General features: G+C 37.7%; 1 protein-coding gene across 1 annotated transcript; it reads right to left on the bottom strand.

Moving 5' to 3' along the window:
* Positions 1-719: 719 nt before the first annotated feature.
* On the bottom strand, positions 720-23,629 carry LOC127661841 (probable ATP-dependent RNA helicase ddx6). The gene is made up of 14 exons (XM_052152768.1): positions 23,510-23,629; positions 15,752-16,347; positions 15,606-15,669; positions 15,402-15,506; positions 12,993-13,122; positions 12,692-12,838; positions 12,492-12,586; positions 12,220-12,342; positions 11,735-11,863; positions 11,477-11,593; positions 11,195-11,258; positions 10,702-10,803; positions 10,379-10,563; positions 720-4,171 (listed from the first exon to the last, which is right to left on the bottom strand). Exons 2-13 carry the CDS (start codon positions 15,952-15,954, stop codon positions 10,388-10,390), a joined length of 1,455 nt encoding a protein of 484 aa, XP_052008728.1. The 5' UTR covers positions 15,955-16,347; positions 23,510-23,629; the 3' UTR covers positions 720-4,171; positions 10,379-10,387.
* Positions 23,630-23,855: the final 226 nt, after the last annotated feature.

Here is a 23,855-nt window from a genome sequence, read left to right as displayed (position 1 = left end):
AGAACAAAACTAATGTCTACAAATTAAAAAGCATTATTTAAGAATTCAACTATATGCATTATAAATTCAGATTCTAAGATTTAAAACTATACCCATTTTGTTATAGGAGCAAGTGGTTCATTACATAGTGTTTTTTTTTATATAAGTGGGTCCCCCACTACTCCGGTTTATGCGCAGTTCAATAATCCATACATATCATTATATATATACACACACACACTCTAAAGCAATATCTTGATATGCCATATGAGAGGCTTATTAAAAATCTTAGTGGGCCAGTCAATTCAAATTAAATATCAAGGTAAACAGCCCTTGCAAGCAGAATATTTCTATTGGATGTCATTTCCACATCAAGCTGTAATTTTGCCAAACTATGCAAAAACATTTAGGAAACAAAATATTAGATATGAAATTAGCCTTAGCAAGACCATTACAAAATTAAACTATGGTTTTAAACATTTAATTTATAATTAAATGATACATTTTAAAATTTTAATATTACAAGTCTGGGCCTGGAACAAGGCTACAACAAAATGGGGAGTGTGAGAAATTATTTAACAGAATTTAACCTTCTAGAAAATCACAGGGCTGAAAACACCCACAGTTGAAGAAACACGTTATAGAAATGTTTTGTATGCCCTTACAATTTCCTTCATGTGTGAACACTCCTGACATCCTCCAATCTTGCACAGTACACAAAATAAAACACATTTAAGTGGAACTTCAGTGAGCTTTATTTTCAAACAAAAACCATCACAGATGTTAACCATTGCATTTACACATCACAAAACCTCAATCTTTAAAATGTAGCATCACTGAGAACAATGCCAATTGAAATTGCCAAATTTCAAAACAAAAACATGAACTTTTGATTTCGAATAAATTTGGTTGGTCTTTTTTTTTTTTTTTTTTAAATGCAATATCAAACAGATGTTCACTTAAAGAAAGAAAAGAAAAAAAATCCCAAATCTAAGGGCAAAGTTTAGAGATAGAATTTTCCTTACCCAGAACTCCGGAATTGTTTTTCAATTTTTTTTATTCCCAATTCTCTCCACCCACCCCCCCACCCCCAGACTGATGTATCCAAACACTGCAAGACTGAACAGGCTGATTATTGTAAACTGGCCAAGTGTCCAGAATTAAGAAACAGATACATCAGGGCAGCAAAACACCCTTCCCACCCACCCAAAAATAAAAAGATAAATTAAAAACAAAACCTGAAGAATGAGTGGATTTTGAAGAGAGAATATTTTAGCACACATCAATTATTTTAGATTTTAAACAGGAACAGGCGAGATGTTCTCCACCTCATTCTTCTAAAGTAATGAATTAAAAATAAGATAACCAAAACCCCAACCACTTCAGAAAAGGCCAAGCACATCCAATCACATGCTGGTTTACAACAGGTCATGAACAAACTGTGATTTTCACGGCAAGTGGCGATTGAGAAAAAAAAAAAAAAAAGGCTGCTGCCAAAGAGCCCATTAACTCGTATGCTCCTCTCTAGAGCAGATCTCCCAATCAAATGGCCCCAAAAGAAACCAAGATGACTAAAAGGTGGGGCATCTGTGTGCACACAGAGAGGTAATGTGCTATAGAGAAGAGCATACAAGATTAGATTCAAGCAATGCTACTGGGAAAGTGTTGCAAGTTTTGGAAAAGGATAAGCGGGTCCCAAACAACACAGTAACTTTAAATTTTGCTACTAATGCTTCAAATACAACCTTTAGCTTAAATGTATTTGGAAAAACTCTAATTGAGACACTTCCCAGTAAACAATGCCGATCCGATTTATAAAAGAAACATCTCACCTGTATTTGATTTTTGAAAAGGGGACACCTGTTAATCCGCATAAAGTAAAATAAATTTCAGGTCAATTCTGTGCCAAAAGGCAAAATTGCAACCCTCCCAACTCCTACCCACCCCATAAAGATATAACCCTCAAACATTTAAGGGTCAAAACATCCAACTTATCTAAAAGCAGCAGAAGGGCTAAAGTGTCTCAAACAAGCCAAAGTCAATCCCCAGCAAAAAAATAAAATAATTCACTCAATCTTGAAAGGCTATTAGTGTTTGGGGGAGATAAATATTCTGCTGCTGCTGCAAAAAAAATATTTGGTTATCAGCACCCATGAAATACCCATGTCCCTGCCACAGTATTTCCAAGCCCCGCCCCCCCCCCGAAAAAAAATGTTCCCGGTCGGTCTAAACACTTCTGTTCTTACAGAAAAAGTGCCCTTAGCACAAGTGCAGCCCGTATTATTGCCCAACCCCTGAACTAAAGTTCAAACTAAGTGCAGCCCACATTGCAAAGGTTTAGATTCTGTTAAGTCTGTGCAGCATCTTATTACAAAAAGGCCAGTTGACTTACTGTGCACTAGATCTCTTTGCCACTACATTGTCAGTCCAATGTTTAGAATGCTTGGCATCCAGTTTGTTTTAGATTTTTGTCCATGTTTCCTTTTTCCAGTGAGGAAAGTCTTTCAATCCATCCCACCCCCAATGGTCTGTTTAGTCATCATGTCCCAATGCCAATGGCAGGGAACACAAACCCATGTAACAGCTACACATCTCGCTTAGAAATTCAATATTTTTTTTGTACATTGCCAATTTGAGCTGCACTGCAGCGAGTAGCACTATTACATGATGAAAATATTAAATTACCTCTATGATAAGTCACCCCAGCTAGGGGACCCAGTAGAGTGCCTCAAGTTAGTTTTACAAGCAAAAGGTTGGAAAGCTAATAAGCCTCATGTTTTCATTCTTAAAGGCCATTTGAGCAACCAACTTCAGGAACTTGTCAACACTGGGTAACGAATGAGATTGAATAATTTAGAACACACAAGTGCAAATCTGAACGACTGCACCACCTGGTCAAACAATATTCTTGAGGAAAATGCCTTTAAGCTTATACTCAAATAGACTCTTTAGGGATTTAAAAAAAAAAAAAAGAAAACAAAAAAAAAAGAAAACACACAAGTCCAATTTTTCTGAAGGTGGTGCATTTGTATAAACTTGGCTTTACTTTCCCAACTGGAGGGTGGGGATATGCAAACAAAATAGTGCCATCCAGTGCTGACAGAACCCAATATTTAAAAGATCTTTTCAACAACTTCTAATGGTCACTCAGCCTCTTTAGCTCATTTTAAAACAATCCATTAAAAAAAAAAAAAAAAACCCTAAATAAAGTATTTACAAAATGTTTACAATGTGCCCAGATCTGTATTAATGGCACATTTAGGACAGAGTGCCTACCCATTAAGAATGTGAAACTGCAATAAAAAAAGAAAAGAAAAGAAAAGGCTGGTCTGAGTCTGGTCAAGTCCCTCTTAGTGTTGGCCCACTGAAGACAGAGGGGGAAAGAATTATGGGTCTCTAGAGGCATGGAATGTTCCATGAGCAGTTGAAGGAAAAAGCCATTGAGAGCCTTTGCAGGACTTTTGAAAGCTTGCCACAGGAACATTAGCCTCATATCCTTGCAATTATGCTTGTCACCGATATCGCAGTTCTCCAGGGGGTTTTTCTTCACGCCATAGTAAGTACACCAAAGGCCGCACAATAACACATGCTGCCTCACCACTCTTTTGCTGCAAAATCCTGTTCTTCGTAATAAAATCGCCATAAAACTCTAAAGGTGGCAGTTGCAAAATGGATCTACTGATGTAAAATGGTGGGGAGCTGAAAAGCTATGCAAAAGTGAGAAAAACAAGATGATCTAGTCTCAAAAAAAAAAAAAAAAAGTGGCAAAAAGAAAAATCAGGTTATTACTTTTTGAACAAGTTAAACTGCTTGTTAAGGCACTTGTTTCAAATGACTAGAAACATGATGCAAAGGGATAGTGTGAGTGCGGGTTGAGGATGTGCTTGCAGGCGATGAGTAGTCACTTTTTCCTCTGCTGATAATTCAAATCCTCGTTTCCCCTCTTTCCCTCCTCATTAAGTGATTAAAAGTCTTCAGGGTGGAAAAAGTGCGCAGCAGTCCTGTATTAGGCCACAAGTCCTTCACGATTATTGGGCAGTTGCAACGTCACATTCCTTGCGGTGGCACCAGACGAGAAAAAAAAAAAAGTGGGGGAAAGAGGAAGACAGATGGAAGAGTTGAGGAAAAAAAAAAAGAAAGAAACTATTCCATAGACACAGTGGGTGGGGGAGACAGACAAAGGATTGGTGATCTGAAAGAGGCAGAGAGAGAAAACAAAGTCTTTTTAAACATCATCTTGATAACAAACTTTGTCAACAGTTTGATAGCAGTTTGACATTGAGTGTGTTTACATGCAAAATGTGTTTAAATGGTTTTCCTTTATCGGGGTAAGATACATTTGGCTTTCTTGCATTACTGGATGTTTTGCACAAGTCAGGTTGACATTAAAATGAAAATAAGCACAACACGTGCACATTGCCCAATTTTAAACTCAGGGTTGCAGGATTGGTTGAGTTGACAAAACCAAACAGGGTTAATTGGTACCACAGTGCTGCTCATCAACTTAAGCTTTGAACAAGAATGAGGGATGTTTGCAGCAAACAGCCAATCGTGTGACACGTGGAGAGAGAGAGAGATATGTATTTACGAGAGTCTTTTACGCTCTCCTGGCTAAAGGCGGTTCATTAAAAAAATTTACACAGCACAAGAAATTGTTTTAATTTTTAATTTCTATAACAAGTTTACACTGCCCAAGAGATCGCAGTGGCATCGTGAAAAAACCCACGGCTGATGAATAGGGCTGGGGATTCAGTTAGATACATTTTAGGCACCGAAAGAATTGCCTCTAATCCCTTAGGTATCGAAATTTGGAACCGAACGACAAGACATTTTTCGATACTCGATTAAACAATCTCGTCAACGTCAGTGATAAGCATGTAGCATGCTAGATGTGCCCAAATCTAAAAGTGCTGATATCAGAAAATAGTTTGAGTTCCAGGGCTGAGAATGAATGTTATCAGTAACATTGCTAACGCTGTTCTACATTACAGAGAAATACTACTACTCGTCTTTTCAGCCCAACGACACCACAGTGACTGCTCGAATCGCTGCCTGCCTGGCAGACATCTCAGCCTGGATGAAGGAACACCACTTGCAACTCAACCCAGCAAAGACCAAACTCCTTGTCTTTCCAGCCAACCCGGCTGGGTTCAACTACAGTGTCGCCTTCCAAAACGATCAGGAATCTAGGGGTAACCATAGATAAGAAGCTAAATTTCACATACCACATCTCAAAGACTGCAAGATCATGTAGATTTACACTCTACAATATCAGGAAGATAAGACTCTTCATCTCTGAACATGTCACACAACTGCTTTAGTCACTTGTCATAACTAGACAACTAACGCTCCCATTGCAGGCCTTCCTGCATGTGCTATTAGACCTCTGCAAATGATCCAGAATGCAGCAGCACAAAGAGTGCATGTTACACCACTCTTCGTCTCTCTCTAATGGCTGCCGGTTGATGCACGTATTAAATTCAAGGCTCTGATGCTGGCATACAGTCACTGGGTCTGCTCCAGCATACCTAAAATAATTTATGCAGATCTACACTCCTGCCAGTGAAACTTAGTATGGCACTTTTCATAGAAAAGTCTCCTTAAGACGATTTGTTTGTTTTCCTCTTTTGTAAGTCGCTTTGACATTCATTTGTTAGACGCTTTTATCCAATGTAATAATGAGCCTTTAAAATATCATTTTTACAAGAGCACACATGAAGCGAGCCACAGCGACGCCAGGAAAAGCGGTAATGATCCTGAATGTGTTAGAAAAACCAGCAAGAGACGGTCTGAACATTGTTAATTTATAGATAGAAACGCACATTAGGGTTTTGCCAACAGACGACGACGTCTGGATCAATGATGGTCAGAGTGATAGCCAATAGCTGATGCCTTTGACCATGTCATGATGATATTTCGCTCGTTTTCCCATTATTATTATTATTATTATTATTATTATTATTATTAGACTTAGCAAATGAATAACAAATAATTTGCCCGTAGACGCACGTTTCAAGAAACACCATTAAGCACAGATGACAGAAAAGCCGTAAATGGGCATGACGCGCTGATACAGAGGCATGCGGTCTCGTGGAACACGTGCATCTAAGGATCTCATACTTTGTTTCTGCCTTCTGATTTTTATATATGCGTGCTGCAAATGACCTCCGACATCTCAGTTCAGGAGGTGCTTTGAGTTCAGTTCACTTTGTGAACGCAACTCTGCAGACCTGTAAAATACAAAATGTATCAAATAATACAAAACACACTTTCACCTCAAATCATGATTTATATTTCAGTGATTATCATCATTATAATTGTCATTTTTACATTTATAACAGTTTTTGTGTCTTCATTTGTGCATGCAAGTTTCCACCTGAATGTTTAGATGATTCTTGCCTGACGGTAAATGGAAAGGTGGTTAAGTATATATATATATTATTTTATCACTTTATTTGCTTTTTCATTTCATTTGGAGTGCAATTTGAATTTAGAAATGTATTTGATAAGTTTCTCGTTTAAATAAAATGTAATCTTCAATGCAAAAATCAATAAAGCAAAAATATTCACCAATCCCTCAGCCCCAAGGTTTCCGATGTAATTGGAGAGAGATACATATATATATTATATACACATACATATATACAAACACACCTAAAGGATTATTAGGAACACCATACTAATACTGTGTTTGACCCCCTTTCGCCTTCAGAACTGCCTTAATTCTACGTGGCATTGATTCAACAAGGTGCTGAAAGCATTCTTTAGAAATGTTGGCCCATATTGGTAGGACAGCATCTTGCAGTTGATGGAGATTTGTGGGATGCACATCCAGGGCACGAAGCTCCCGTTCCACCACATCCCAAAGATGCTCTATTGGGTTGAGATCTGGTGACTGTGGGGGGCCATTTTAGTACAGTGAACTCATTGTCATGTTCAAGAAACCAATTTGAAATGATTCGAGCTTTGTGACATGGTGCATTATCCTGCTGGAAGTAGCCATCAGAGGATGGGTACATGGTGGCCATAAAGGGATGGACACATGGTGGCCATAAAGGGATGGACATGGTCAGAAACAATGCTCAGGTAGGCCGTGGCATTTAAACGATGCCCAATTGGCACTAAGGGGCCTAAAGGGTGCCAAGAAAACATCCCCCACACCATTACACCACCACCACCAGCCTGCATAGTGGTAACAAGGCACGATGGGTCCATGTTCTCATTCTGTTTACGCCAAATTCTGACTCTACCATCTGAATGTCTCAACAGAAATCGAGACTCATCAGACCAGGCACATTTTTCCAGTCTTCAACTGTCCAATTTTGGTGAGCTCTTGCAAATTGTAGCCTCTTTTTCCTATTTGTAGTGGAGATGAGTGGTACCCGGTGGGGTCTTCTGCTGTTGTAGCCCATCCACCTCAAGGTTGTGCGTGTTGTGGCTTCACAAATGCTTTGCTGCATACCTCGGTTGTAACGAGTGGTTATTTCAGTCAAAGTTGCTCTTCTATCAGCTTGAATCAGTCGGCCCATTCTCCTCTGACCTCTAGCATCAACAAGGCATTTTCGCCCACAGGACTGCCGCATACTGGATGTTTTTCCTTTTCACACCATTCTTTGCAAACCCTAGAAATGGTTGTGCGTGAAAATCCCAGTAACTGAGCAGATTGAAATACTCAGACCGGCCCGTCTGGCACCAACAACCATGCCACGCTCAAAATTGCTTAAATCACCTTTCTTTCCCATTCTGATATTCAGTTTGGAGTTCAGGAGATTGTCTTGACCAGGACCACACCCCTAAATGCATTGAAGCAACTGCCATGTGACTGGTTGATTAGATAAATTGCATTGAGAAATTGAACAGGTGTTCCTAATAATCCTTTAGGTGAAAATTTTATATAATATAATATATATAGAATAGTGAAGGAGGGTCCTAAAATGTATTCACACATACAATACATTTTCCTGGATAACGAAATACCCGACTGGAAGACAATGCACGGATGAAGCTTCTTTGCCAAAGAGATGTTCCCAACTGTTGTAAAGCCATCTTTAAAAAAGTTGAACACGCATTTTAAAATGCACTCATTCCCCCCCCCCCCAGTTTCATTTAAACTTTGTTAAAATAAAAAGTTCAAACTTTATTTTCAAGGTGATGCTTTGTGTAAGATTAACCCCAAACATGTTTACCGAAAATTATTCCATAGTACCACCTAGCGTCCAACCAGCGGTAATATGACGAAGCGGTTTGTGTTTTTTTTTTTTTTTAACCAAAAGAATCGGAAAAAGTATCGTTTAGGAACCGGTATTGAATTCAAGGTATCGTATCGAAAATCTAAATCGATACCCAGCCCTACTGATGAATGAGCTAAACAGGACTTCTGGAATCAAATACTGAAATGTGAGAAAAACATAACAGCTGATATATCAATCCGTATGTGAATTCCTATAGCTCCACAACAAGCACACAAGCTTATTAATTTTACAAAATAAAAAAACTTCAAGTGAAACTTTTCCTCTAGCCTGTGAAAGAGATTTGCGTAACATTCATCCCTTTAGCTATTTTGTGAAGAGATTAAGCTTTTAAAATATTCAAATTGATCACTAATGGCAGGTATTATATTAATCCATTTTACAAGCCGTTTTATAGATCGAATAGTCTATCATATGGATATTTTTTTTTTATTTCATGGCTAGAGTAGTAGGTAAATGAATTTAAAATACAAGTCTCCATCTGCCAAAAATGTATATTTAGACTATCATAATATACCACAGAGTCTCGATTTTTAGGAATTGTAAAAGTTGCTTAAAGTGAGACACTGGAGTGACTTGATTGCATCCGAGACGTCGCTTTACTCACAGCTGGTTGGTCAGTATCAGTTAGCAATCTGTTACCCAGAATAAACTTGCCATAGAGATGGTTAGCCAAGTAGTGCTATGGCTATGAACACTGCTAAAAGACGACCAGCCTTCATGGTACCTAAAACCTAGTTGACGCAAACTAAAACTTACCAGGCTAGCCACCAAAACAGGCTTCATGGTATAGGCCTCAGGTTGTTTTACACTTTAAGTTCTTAAGATTTCCCGTTTCAGTGGCATACCCAAAATTAAGGCTTGAGTTTTGTTTTAAGAAAAATGTCAAATATTTTCATGATATAGATGATAAATTCTGAAACACAGCCTAAGAAACGGCAAAAACAAACAAAAAAAAAAAAATCCGATTTGACATACATATATCTCCATTTCTATCTCATGGTGGAAATCGAGTTAGCTCCAAAAAACTGCTTGTTTTGTTCCCAATCACGTCAAATGTAACTAATTGTTTTGATACAAAGCAAAAGTTAAAAGCACTACAAAAATAACTTATCCTAGTATCCAAAAGCCTCTCCAAACTAATAAAACAATTGTACATAAGAACCAATTATACATGCAAATACAACAATGACTAAAGGTACTCTCAAAGCATGAAGCCATAAGTATTGAGATCTCATTCAGTTCCATACGGTGTCATTTGAGCCATTGAGACCGTATCATGTACTTGGTGCCATCTCCTGGTGACCATTTGTAATTAGAGTGAACGATCCTCTCTGCCATATTTGGATGACTTCCACCTCTGGTTGCAGTACTACATTTCCAATAAGCGAACATGTTTTTAGCCAGATAGCACATTGTGATTCATGTGGATTATCTAATGATCACGCGTATGGGCTTGTTTTAAAAGATAATCGCCTCCAAGTAATGCTATGCGATTTTATGTTCTGCTTATTTTTTGTGAAGAAAAAGTGAAAATGCGGCATAAGCAACATCGGTTTACACGTAACAGGCATGTCAAAGACATACTTAGCCATTACTCGCTATATATTTTTTCCTGTGTAAAACAAATGGGCTGGTTATATTCTACTCTTTGAGAGCTTTCCAACGACATAAGGCTATTTGATCAGTTTTATGTTTTTTACAGATTACAAAATTGTTTTGAAGTCCAAAGTTATTAAATCAACTATTCAAACATAACAGTTCTGATTTGTCTGCAAATTTCAAAGCACTTGTTCAATTTTGGTCATAATGCCTGCATACATTGTAAAGTTGAGCTTCTAAACTCTCAAACGATGCCCATTTTGTGTTGGTCAAGACTGCAGTTATTAATATTTTGAATTCTCTGCAGAGCCCAACCGAGCTTAAAAGGGTTAAGCAGTTTATGATTTTACCCCAATAAGAAAACACAGTTTAAGGGGTTGATAGGATCACACAGTCAAGTTTAGCATTATTGGAGTTAGATCGTACATGCAAACAAGCTCAGTGAAACATGTAACATTAAGGAAAAGACCTTTAAAACAATAAAATTCTCTACAAAGGTTTCGTGCACTGAAGCTTGTATTTTTAGCTATAGTCTTGACTGAACTCACCTCTTTTGCTCACAGTTTAACCTCCTCGCCACTCTCACTGTGGTACTCGGCCACATATAGACTTTTGTCAATACTGCTGGGAATGGGCTTTATCTCAGTACCCAGCTGTTCTTCAATACCTTTCAGGTTAAAGCGGTCATCATATGTGATCAAGTTAATGGCAAGTCCCAAGTGCCCGAATCGACCTGTGGGGAGAAGGCAAATGTTATGAACACTATTTATTGCCTTATCAAAACTCGGCTTACCAAACATCGCTCAAAGCCAAATCACATGGAAGTTTGTGCGTGATGGGATGCTCAGATCACCGAGAGTTTACTACTCACCAGATCTGCCAATGCGATGGAGGTATGTCTCCCCAAGTTTGGGAAAATCAAAGTTGATCACAACATTCACAGCTTGTATATCAATTCCTCTTGTGAAGAGATCTACACAGAAACATTTCAAGTGATCACAAAATAAATGGTGATTGAAAGTAAAGGTGCAGCAAATTGCTTTATTTACAAGAACTTAAGGGGCAAAATTACACTGTCCAATTTTTCAAAACATGGTTTAGGAATCAAATTCTGTTTTAATTTAAGTGATTGTTTGTTTGAAAACCAGGTACAATAATATGGTTGAAACCAAAATATAATTTTTATAATCTAGTTTAATAAACTTAATTCTGGTCTGACTTTGTAATTTTGATTGAGAATTTTATTTGGCTGACAAACAAGCACAATCCAATAAAATATGCAGAGACAGTGCCTATATTAATGAAGGCAAAAAAAACGCAAAACAGAAGCAGCTACTCTGACAAAGACTGCCAACTGCCCTTACCAGTGCAGACGAGATTTCGACATAAGCCGTTTCTGAAATCATGGAACACTCTGTTTCGGTGTTCCTAAAATAAAAGTGAAAACATGAATTAGCAAAATATAATATGCAAGGACAAGAAAAATACTTAATGTTGAAATTCTGGATTGTTAAAATGTAAGATTTACCAGTCCAAAACAATGGAAATTATAGTTCTTATATATTCTAGAATATTCAAATGTTTGCTCTTTTACAGAATTCTGCCAACAGAAATGTGTCAACACGGCAGGCACCTTTTACACCCACCTGTCTCATCTTGGCGTGAATGTAGAAACAAGAGTATCCCAACTGAGAGATCTTCTTGGCCAGGAGCTCCACTCGCTGGGATGAATTGCAGAAGATTATAGATTGATTGATCTGGAGCTGAAAACAAAAACATTTACAACACAAAAAACATCAAAAACTGATTTTACAATTTTGTAGTCTAGAGTTCAAAAGACATCTAAAATACAGGTATGAAAAGCTGTAAAAGTGTGCCATGCAAAAAGCCAAAAAGGACTTTACCCTGGAAAAGAGTGTATTAAGGCAATGGACTTTCTGCCTTTCAGTCACATAGGCGTAATACTGGGTAACCCCCTTCAGGGTCAGCTCCTCCATCAGGTTTATCTCATAGGGTTTCTGCAGATGGGAGTTCTATATTTAAGGGGAACAAGAGCATAGAATTAGTCATACTTTCCGAACACAGAGAACACCACAGATGTTTCACATAAAATTAACATGGCACCATTTGGCTTTAAAATAAAGCAAACATACAATTAAAAAGGTGATGTTTAATTGTTTAGATGGTAAAACACTTTCTTTTCCCCACCATATATGCAGGCAGGGTCAACTATTGGCCTATGCAGAATAGGCTTGCCTATTGTAAGCACTGTGGTGCTATTAAACGACGAGTTGATTTTTACAACCAGTAAAAATGGCAGTTGTACAATTACTGCAGCATAGGATTAGTATAAAAACAAAATCACTTCTATCTGAATCAGTGGGCTTACCATGAACTTCTGCACACTCAGGGGGAAGGTGGCAGAGTACAGTAGAATTTGCCTTTGCTTGGCCAAGCAGCTCAAAAGTTCCTCCATCATCTTAACAAAGTCCTGTGACAGCAGCTTATCTGCCTACTCAGCAACACATGGGTAATACATTACATTTTATTTTTTTTAAACTTTATATGCAATTGTCATACCACAAGTACTGAAGTACTTTGTGTAACTGCAACCATATTTCATTAATTACAAGCCAATTAAAAAGGTTTTAGTTCACACACCTCATCCAACACGATCATCTGTACTAGGCTGACTTTGGCCACTCCCTTTTTGATGAGGTCTAAAATTCTTCCTGGAGTGGCAATGACAACATGCACTACACAAAAGGGACAATTATAATCCATGAGTCAAAGGCTATTGTACAGAATAAAACAGCTAAAATAATTCCCAAACCCCTACCACCAATATTAATTCCACATACCCGTTTCGTCGAGTCTCATGATGTCATCACGGAGGTTGGTTCCACCTGTAGTTGCCATGACCTTGACCCCACCCATGTGTTTGCTGACCTGGATACATATCTGACTCACCTGTAGAGCCAGTTCTCTAGTGGGCACAATGACCAATGCTGCAAAAGTTATAAGTATTCAGATGCTTAGTGCATGAAGCTTAAGAAAGTGAAAATTCATGATATAAAAATGTAAACACCGCTAGTCTGTTATCATCTTGAAGATGCCAAACCCAACATCTCTCCATTAGTTAGGTCAGGCAAATCCAGTTACCTTGTATGCTGTCTTTCTTCAGGTCAATGCGTTCAAGTAAGGGAATGAGGTAGGCGCCACTTTTTCCTGTTCCATTCTTGGCTCTGGCCAGAATGTCCCTCCCAGACAACGCAATGGGAATGCTCTCCTCCTGCAGGAATGAGTGGGAACACAGTAACGATCAGATGGGCCTGATTAAACACAGACTTCCGTCATAAAGGCGATACTGAATGGTCACATTGAAAATGATCCATTTCTGAACAGTCTAAAGTCAGTTTATCTAAGAGAAATAAACGTTTAAATTGCACATTTCTAAACTCAGAAACAAGGTTTGTCTGCTTAGCTTTTCCACTGTGTTCTGCTGACGTCATACAAATTGAGTAAATGAGAGCAGGGCTCCAGACTAAAAAGAAATGACTTGAGCCAAATGGCTGTTTTGAGTCACCAAAGAACAGAATTGCTCGATTTAGATTGTTGTTGTTCAGAAACAAGATAGAAAGCCGAAGACAGCTGAAATCCCACTAATCTGAGGTTTAATGAACAGAATATATTGAGAAGTTTGCATTCCCTTTTGTCTCAAACGTTCACACCCCTTTCATAATTTATACAAATTAGATTTTTTTGTACTGCTCTTCAGAAGCTACATAAAAGTATCTTATGAATATAGTTGCAACTTGCCTTCTCGAGCATTAAGGTTTGCACCTTGTGTAATAGTTGCGTAAAAGTCCCTCAATTGTCATAAGTGTCAAAAGCGTGATCTCATGTCTGCGTGATGTGCATTAAAATATTGCCCTAGACTTTTACCGTTACTGGATGGCCCTGACACAGACTACAAGAGTGCAAATTGAAAGAAATCCCAGATGCAGTTTATAGTGCTAGTCCAGTCCCAATCAATAATTACAAGAAGAAAAAAAAGTGGTACACAATACAGGACTTTTTATTATAAAGCAGCCCAAAATGCACTCATATGGGGACTCATATTTTGAGATGTCTGCACTACCAGATGCGAGGACAGTGACGGCTGATTCGCTGAGAAAGTGAATCAGATTCAAACTGCTAACCTGAGATCCTGAGCTCAAACAGTTCTTTTCAGTTGATTCATGAAAAAGACCTGGTTCAAAAGAGTAATTTGTTCACGACTCTCTCGTGCTGGGTTTGTTGTTGCATGCAAAGAGCTCGCCAGAAACAGAACTGGTGAAAAGCGGCGTGAGACACACTGATTGTGCATGCTCTAAAATATATTAAATAATTCACAAGATATCATCTGATGAAACCGCATATGAATGCACACAATCCGACTGTCGCCAATGGCGACTAAATGTTAAATTGTCGCATTTGTGACAATTTTAGTCACAGTCTGGGGCCACGAGAGAATATTTGTTTTTGCTGAACCACCCCTTTTTACAGCATCAAATACACTGCCCCCCCCACCAAAAAAAAAAATAAATCTGTTTGGATTTAAACAAGCAGAAAATTATTGATTAGATTATTACAGTGAATGCGTTTCAGCTGGCAACAATTATTTTAACCCTAACTGATGCTGAGTATAGCTTCTCGTTTCTTAAACCACCATGTCGGAAGACATATCCAGTGGTCATGAAAAAGATGTTTCAGAAGGTAAATATTATTGGCCCGCAAGAAAACTAAGGAGATTGCTGAAATCATTAATTGGGTTGAAGGTTCACCCAAAAATGAAAATTTGATACATTTAGAGGCCATCCAAGGTGTAGCAGAGTTTCTTCAAAACAGAATTTAAGATTTAATTTCAGGCCTCCTCCTTTAGACAATGCAAATGAATGGTCCAAAATGCATATTTAGGGTGAATCAAATTCTACATGACTCCAGTCGACAAATACAGTTCTTCTGAACCCAAACAACTCTCCCTTCATCAATACAAGCTCTCGGCCAAAAATGAATGCAACTCTGATGGATATGAATGTTGTGACTTTGCATAAGGTTGAAACAATGCCATGACGAATGCATGCCATAAAGCTAAAGGCAGTCCAATAAAATATTTAGAGTATGCAACTTTTTTTTGGCAAGGCAGTGTAGGGGAGTTTTTTTTTTTCCCCCCCATTGACTGCTGCAAGGATCTCTAATATAGAGTGATCAGTCATATAGCATTTATTCGGCTGATATTAGGACATTTAGAGATATTAGGCATCGAAAGAGCATTTGCTTGGCCAATAAAATTTTAGTTCCCCTTGTGTAAATTGCAAAAACCAAACAACAGCTTTGTCAATGTATGGAGAATTTTAGTTGTCAGATTTGTTTAGTGAACGGAATAATTGATGAGCGCATTTACATATTATTTTGTACACAGTTTATGCAAAGGATAGCTCTCTCAAAGCATATTTTACCTCTTTGGCCACCAAAGTCTATATACTTGTAAGTGGTATAAATGTGTTCAAAAATGTTTTTTCCTCTTACCTGTATAGGTGATGGTTTTTCCCAGCCCATTTCAAAGATGCCCATAAGAAGCTCTCGTTTCAGGCAGTAATCTTCAAACTCGTTTCCCTTGGTCGACGTCACATCCTGTGAATTTCACAAACGCATTAGCTCCAGACAGCAACGAGAACTTTAAAAGGATTCCATTTCATAAGCTATCATCAGATCATGTTTATATCTACTTACTGAAGTTCTCATGCGCAAATCCTTTGGAGGAAGCTTTAGATTCTTCTTCCAGTCATCCCCAGCCCTTACAGAAATAATATACACCAAATTATGCCAATCATCTTAGCACTTATTGTCCGACATGCACTTCTATTGCCAGGACTTACTTGATAATGGTGTTGGCTGTGGGTGCTGGCAAGGAGTTGCCATTGATGACTGTACTGGGGGCCTTTACCTGGGCAGGCTGCATTGTTTGGGACCCACCTCCACCACCTCCAGGGCCCCCTGCTGGCTTTACAGAGCCTCGCATTTGGCCATTCTGATTCGACAGTCCCAGAATCACTGGATTCTCCATTCTTGCGGTACTCATGACTTTTAATATTCTCTCTTCCAAACAGTGAGCAACAATAACAATGGAGATAACTTTATCCTGATGGGCTTGCAAAACAACTTACCAGTTGCTCTTCCCACAGCATCCAAAGCACACAACAAAATTTAAAGCAATATTTTCAAGCAGTTCCTTGTTCCTCAATATGAAAGTCTCTTGTGGAACATTTTAATATGAACGTCACTCAAGCAACTGGTCACAGATTTTAGAAGCAGGAAGAATAGCTTCAATTATCCTTCCACGAATCAAGGAATCCCTCCTTTGCAAAAGTTTCAAAGACCAGGGTCCAGGAAGCTACTGCAAGTCTTTTCTATTTTTCTGTCCATTCCTTTCTCATCTATGCATCGACAACAACAATTTCAAAAGGTTTTCCACCTGTGTGAGAAAGTAAAAACTTAGTTTAAAAAGATGCTATATCTTTGCGTTTACATGGTGCTTTACAGAACACACATGCACATAAACATTTACAAAGTAAATAGGTGTGCTTTGGAATAGCCTAATTGAATCAAATGCTTGTAGGCTATCTTGGAGCGAGTCCCACAGCTTGGGAATTGCAGTTGCATGATCCAAGTGATCATGTTATTGGCATATTATGGAGAAATAGCTTCTTCAAAATGTCAATTAAAACCACAGAAAGTGACAAATGAAAGTGATGATTAAGCAGGTGTGCTATTAATGATGCACATTTACATTATTCAACAGGAAGATCTGGACTGCACATGCTCAAACAGATTACTCGGACGATATTAAGGCACTTTGAGATATTAAGCACTGAAAGAAAAAAGGTGTTTGCTCAGCAGATTAAAATGTTAGTGTCCACTTGTGTAAATTCACACACACACACACACACACACACACAAAATAACAAAGCTAGCCACCAGTGGATAGAGAATCTCTGTTGTCAGGAACTTTAGAGTGTAATTGATAAGCATGTTTACTTTAACGTCCTTACACAGATTAGGCTTAGAAGGCCAATAAAGAGTGTCGTCATTTTAATTAAATTAACGCATTAATGGATTTCCTTTATCGATGCATGGTCACAACCCACTTAAGAATAAACTGATAGACAGAGGTAGATTTTTGCCCATTACCCCAAATTAACATAGCACGTAAACACCTTAACCCTTTCCCCGCCAAACACGGAATTTTCCGGGTTTCCGTGTTTTAGGTGTTATATGGTAAGGAAGACCCCTGCACATGTTTTGAAAGAGTACGCAACTCTTTGATCAAAGAAACAGACTGCGATCGTCTCAAACATGAAGAAGTGGAGTATGAGAAGCTCAATATATCAGACATAAACATGCCTTTTTCTCAGCTTTTTGTCTGAAATGTTTTTTGACAAAACCTACCTCTGTTCAAGTCGCAATAAAAGAACAAATGAAGATAAAATAAAATTGTTTTTTTTTTTTGCCTAAAAGCAGAGGCCAGATCTTTATTGTGATATATAGCATCTTCATATATTCATGGAAGAAAATATTCTGCGGGCCATTAAAATTTAGCGAAAATCGTCCAAAACCCTCGTGGTGGCTGGCAACTTTTTTTTAAAAAACGCTGGCGGGGAAAGAGTTAAGGGGCAGTCACACCATGTTTTGAGCACAAGCCAATGAAAGACCAGGATATGTTGTTGCGCAGGAAAGGCTTCTGAGGGTTCCCACCCTTTTCAAGCCACAATTTTCCAGGACATTTTAAGCACCCAACAAGTGTAAAATGTATGTAATAACACGTGTTTTAGCTTTTATTTTTCAGTTTGTTTTTTTTATGTAAGTATGCAAATATTTAAACCGCAGAATGTCAGGGAATGAATAGATTCCATTTTTTCTGCATACTAAATGTTGTAACCATGGAAGATGACTCCGATCGTTGAATTACTGAAAATGTATTCACATTCCGAGATGTTAAGGTTGAATCATCACGCTACAAACCCAGTGATAGATATTATATACATATTCATTTTTTTTTAATATAAATTAGGTGGTCCGACTGTCATCAATAAAGTTAATAACTCACAGGGATGCAAACTCATGAGGGTCCAAAAAGTTGAGACAATCACTAATCCATGAACATGTTTTCTGGGGTTATTTTGTTTTTTATATATAATAATCTAAAAGCACCAAATTTACCAAAAAAAAAAAAATTTGGTGTGGCTTGCTTCTGTCTCACAAATATGTTCAGATTCAAAAACGCAGTGTAACGCATTTATTTATTAAGGTTCCTGGGTAGCAAGTGTTTTTCCTAATTGCTTATGCCTCAAAAGGTATAGAAAATGGCTATTATTCCCCACAAACTTTGCTTTTGTGACCAGGACATTGATTTTTTGAAATTTACCCATTTTCCAAAACATTCCAGATTCAGTGCAGAGTAAACTTGGGAGTAACTTCTAGAACTTTCCAGTAATATAAATGGTATAAATACAGGGGCCTTAAGCCCACTAAATGGATACATATCAAGTATTGCATTACGAGGAGTATGGCTGGGAGGTCATAGGGGACTTCAAAATGGTGGCATTCCTGATGGCTTTGAGGCGGTTTTACCAAGTTTCCCTGCTATCTTTGGAATAATAGCCATTTTCTATACTTTTGAGGCATAAGTAATTAAGAAATAACACTACCCAGGAACAAATATTGAGTCACAGTGTAATGGATTAGTTTAGTGACCCCCTTCTGGAGACGCCACTAGGTGGCAACAAATGAAAGTCTAATGTGCTATGAGCAAGTCATTGAATCATTTGAAGTGTTCATGACCGAAATCTGCCAAGAGACATTATAGTATTTAAGCATTATAAGAACAAAGCAGATCTATAATTTCCACTCAGTTTGTGAACGGCTGAGCATGACTTCAAAAAAAAAACGACAACAATAATAGTCTAATTAGTATCAATAACATTCTTGCCTTCTACATTATCAAAATTTGCATGTCAAATCTTTAGTAGAATGTTTAAGCATTATAAAAATAAAGCAGATGTACTGCATTTTCATACAGTATTTAAACTGCTGAACATTACTTATCAGAAAAGACAATAGCGTAACAATAATTTTGAGTTTCATTGAGGTCCCTTCGTCATTAGATCACGAGTTGAGGCATCAAAGCTCCGCTAAACACCAGCGTCAAGCAGTGCTTTTTTCCTCCACACCGACTAGTTTATGCTGCGTCAGAGAATGCTGCTAATGCGCAGAGTTCAAAGGGGATTGTACGTCAGAAGGATGAAGAGGGAAATTATGAGACATTCATCATCTCTTCAAAAATGTCAACCATTTTAAAATACTTAAGTAGCGTTGTACTCTCAAAGACATAATTTGTGAGGCACAAATTGGTGTGAAGCTGGAGCAGAGGTTGTGCTGACACGTCACTTCATAGACTAAAATGTATTCGGCAGCACTGACACAAGTCACGTGACATCCCCTCAACGTGCAGAAATTGTCACTTTTACACATTAATAGCTCTTCCACCCTTTTCTTTCCATGATGAACAAGGTAGACTCACATGCCGATGTTGAAGTAAACAAACATCACGCCCCTCTCATTCAGTCGGTCCGTCCAAATACCAGGTCATTCAGTTTATGAAAAATTTCACGAATGGCACTTCTTTGCATGCGCTGCTGAAGCAAAGCACGCAATTGGTTATAGCTGTAACCAATCAAGAGAACTGTCTCGGTTGCATCATGATTGGCTGCTGCTGTAATCAATCATGAGGGTGCAAGCGCCCTTAACCGCTGATGTTGTTTCACAATGCGCAGCCGCAAGCAGTGAAACTATGCACTATACAAATTTCTGTATTTGACTCCATTCAGTCAGATCTTTACCATGTTTTTGTGCTTTTAACGGAAACCTTGCTAGCAACAGATTCGAATGGTTATATTAATATTTTTCCATTATTTTTCCAGGACAGTTAGGTATTTTTCTAATTTTCCATCACTGGAAAACTGCATTGCAAAATTCGATGTTTTCCAGGATGCGTGAGAACCCTGTTCCGGTGCAAGAAAATAATAATTTAAAATATATAGTCTACATTCCAGCAACAATAAAACATGCAGCTTTGAAATGGCCAATGTATTCTTTTGAGCCAGTGCGCAGCATGTGCCTTTTCAATCTTCTATTGGTCACGTTCTCCGCTCATACGGATTCGCAGGCCAAAGTTAGCCAAACTTTAACTGTACAAAATGTAGTCGAATAAGCTTGTGTTTCCGGTCTCCGGATGCGTTTGAATGGAAGTAAATTGAAAATTAAAGCCGTTTCCTGCCTTTGCTTTATGATGACAATGTTTTGTGTACATGTATAGTCAAAAAACACGGTTGTTAATGCGCTCATTGTACATACTAATACAACTGATACGGCACTATATTATTCCCTATATATTTGGATCTAGGCAAATGAGAAACACATATTGATCGACCACTAAAGTCAACTTGTGCATAAGGGACATTGTAGATTCGCAGCAGTAAAAATATTTAGCCCAACAGACAAAACATTTAGAACACATGAGAAAAGGCCTTACTCTGGCAGAGGTGACAAGGCTGTTCAAACACCCAAAATAATTTATAACAAAGCTGTCAAAAACAGTCCCAAGAAGGAAGACATTAGACGGTGCAGTGTTCACGTTCAAACCAACTAACTTTAGTGGATGCTAAGTGGTACTATGGGGTGCAGCAAAGCCATTCTGTATTTGTACCCGTTTATGACAAAATTATGTATCCGTGTCTCTCTGTATTAGGATAGAACCGAATCTGGGTGGGGCTTAAACCATAAGTGCATAAAACAACAAAATGTCCAATTTTAAAATGTTGCTCTTACATTTAGTTAACATTAATTAAATGCCTTGTATATGCCTTTTCAGAATGATAAGTATTACTATACAACTACTATTTACAATATTTTTTTATTTTCTTACTAGAAGCTGAATTTGTAGGATGCATTAACTAGGTGTGAATCTTCACGATTCGATAACAACTCAAAAGGTAACGATTCAATTTAAAACAATTCTCGGATGCATCTTGTCCTTAAATATTTTCTCAGTTTCTTCAATTAATTTTCTACTCTATTTTTCCCCCTTTCAGCTTTTTATTTAACAGCCGTTTTAAAAATCAGAATGAGTCATTACATAAACTGGTCTTTTACATTCAGTATGAGCTGTGAACAAAACATGGAACATACACAAGATTAAAAAAATGGTTCTATAGTTTAAGAGTATCTCAGTTTCTTTCTTTAGAACCAAAAGGTAGAAGCACAAAAAAAAAAGAAAAATATTGGTTCTCCATCAAAACACACTGAATACTATTACTTCAACTGATTATATTTGAATCGAGCCTTGAATCGAATTTTGATTCAAGCATTGTAAATCATTTAATAGTATTTAATTATTTTAAATTAATCTATGCCATGATATTCATTTAAGCACAAATGGAAGTTGCTGGTGCAGGATGAGAGATATATCTGCTTCTATGAGAGTGCAGCTTCTCTCCTCACCTGCATAGGTGATAGTAAAGTGGTTTAAACAGCACAGTTGTTGCTTCAGAAATGTATCAAGCATCCTGTATGCATTGTTCTATCTATTTGCTCAGAGAGTGGAATATAAAACCTTTGAGCGAGCGGCAATGACAAAAGCCAATGAAATGGAGAGCACGCAAGAGTAGAGAAAGGCATCTCCCAAACCGCTGCCTCGTCATTATTTTCTTCTGCGTTCACAATATTTTTGTTTACATTTTGTTTTTTTTTTGTTTTTTTTTTAATCCAATCACATCGTCAACCCCCCAGCTGAGGGATCGGTGAAAATTCATACTTTAGTGATTTTGCATTGAAAATGTCATAATTTAAATTTAAACCAAAAGGCATATCTAAATTCAAATTGCACGTCAAACTAAATGAAAAAGCAATTAAAATAAAGTGGTCAAATTAATATAAATCACCTTTCTATTTACCAATCACACAAGTATCCAAATGACAACAGGCAGAAAATTACTAATACAAATTTTGATCTAAAAACCAAAAGTAAAGGTGGTGAATGGGTTTGTATTATTGTATGATTTAAATCACAGATGTATAGGCTATATATAAAGTGACCCTGCAGAGTTGCTCTCACAACGAGTTGCTCTGTGGAAATAAAGCGAACTGAACTCAAAGCACCTCTGATGTCTGAGGTCATTTGTAGCACTCAGACTACACTATTCTATACATTATTCTTGCTAAATGTTTTCAGAAGAATAAAAGAACCCTTTACATGCCTGTGTTCCACGAGACTGCACGCCTCCGAACAAACAGCACGTCAGACATGCACATAGATGGCTTTTCTGTCATCTGTTAATAATAATAAAATAATAAAGTGTTTCTTCATGCACGTGTCTGCGTTTAACAGGATTACTGGTGTCATTCTGAATCAGAGATGTCTTACCATGCACATTATATTCGCTACCTGCAATTAAACGTCTTCTGTCAGTGTGTGTACTTCGCTGATTGTCATTTGATGAGTTGGAAAAGAACATCTGGCTTTCAATGCATTATTTAGGGTCATTTATCATGGGTCGCAAATGCTTTATTAGGCAACTTTTCTTTAAGGCTATTGTATTGATATTGGAAGTTCCATTCATAATATTTCCCCCTTTTGCCCGGTATAACATTTCACAACGGTGTTGTCCGTTGCACCGAGTAAAACCGGTAACACCGTGGTAACCCAAGACGACATGCACATTTTCGACAAACTTGTATACAATATCAAACTTTAGTGTCAATTAAATGCCACATCTAATCTAACAGCAGCAGATAGCACAATGTCAACACGACAGACCTATGTGGGGTGTAATAATTTGCCCTTATTTATTTTAAGAACTCAAATTAATACTTTAATAATAATATAACGGTATTGATAATTTTGCTGTGTACCCGGTGCAGCTGTGAAATCTGGTTACATTTAAAAAGACACCGCAAATGCGGTTTAGCTCAAGATACGGTTAATCGAAGGTCTGAAAGAAATAATTTAAAAAGACAGAAAACAAATTACTATGCAGTATAATATAGTTGTCTTTCCATAGTGATAATATAGTTTACGGTCTTGTTTCCACACAACGTGAATTTCGCAGGCACGAAGCTAACGCTAACGTGAGCTACGCAGCTAAAGTGGACGGCACGATGTTCGTCCCATTTTGAACTGAGAAGTACAACTAAATAATAAATTTAACAAATAAGCCCGTTTCGATACGTTTTGTTTTTTTCGAGAATTAACTAGTTGAACGGTGCGGGGAAAATAATCTCGCATTGCTCGAGCTGGTTATCTCACGTCACAGCTCGCGAATACACACACAGGCCGCACGCGCATTAAATCTAGCAGATATTCGCAATGAACGGTCAAACCAGCTAATATTAATATCCTAAACCATTATACACAGTTAAATAACACTTACCGCCGTCTTAAGCGATTACCTAAAAGCTGAAACTGAGCCAAGATAGAAAGGAGTACGTAAACACGTCGCCATAAAGAACCACACAAACCGAGGTCAAATCGCACTCAACATTGCCGTAATACACATCAATTTGACTTTATATGTACTCACCTAATGTGGCTGAGAATAGCTCTCTGTGGGTTTAAATTTGTGAGTTTTAGGTGTAGAGTTGTGGCATATATTTAGGGGTGTAAAGCGAGTGTGTAAGATGGCTCCCAGTCATCTTTAAACCCTCCCAGAATCAGTCACATGGGTGTCCTGTCTAATCCAAAAAACAGCAAAAATATCGGCTTTATTTATTATATTTACGTGATTCAATACCGCTTTCTTATCTTAAAATTAGTTTAAATATATTTAACGGATTTTTAATAATATATTTGTACTGTTAAGCTCTTTGCATTGCAATTTATTAAATTTTTGCATTATTGTACGCGTATGAGCTCATCAAAATGATATT

This window comes from Xyrauchen texanus, chromosome 21, assembly GCF_025860055.1.
Source record: "Xyrauchen texanus isolate HMW12.3.18 chromosome 21, RBS_HiC_50CHRs, whole genome shotgun sequence".
Taxonomy (NCBI): Eukaryota; Metazoa; Chordata; class Actinopteri; order Cypriniformes; family Catostomidae; genus Xyrauchen; species Xyrauchen texanus.
This window is presented reverse-complemented; position numbering and strand designations above follow the sequence as displayed.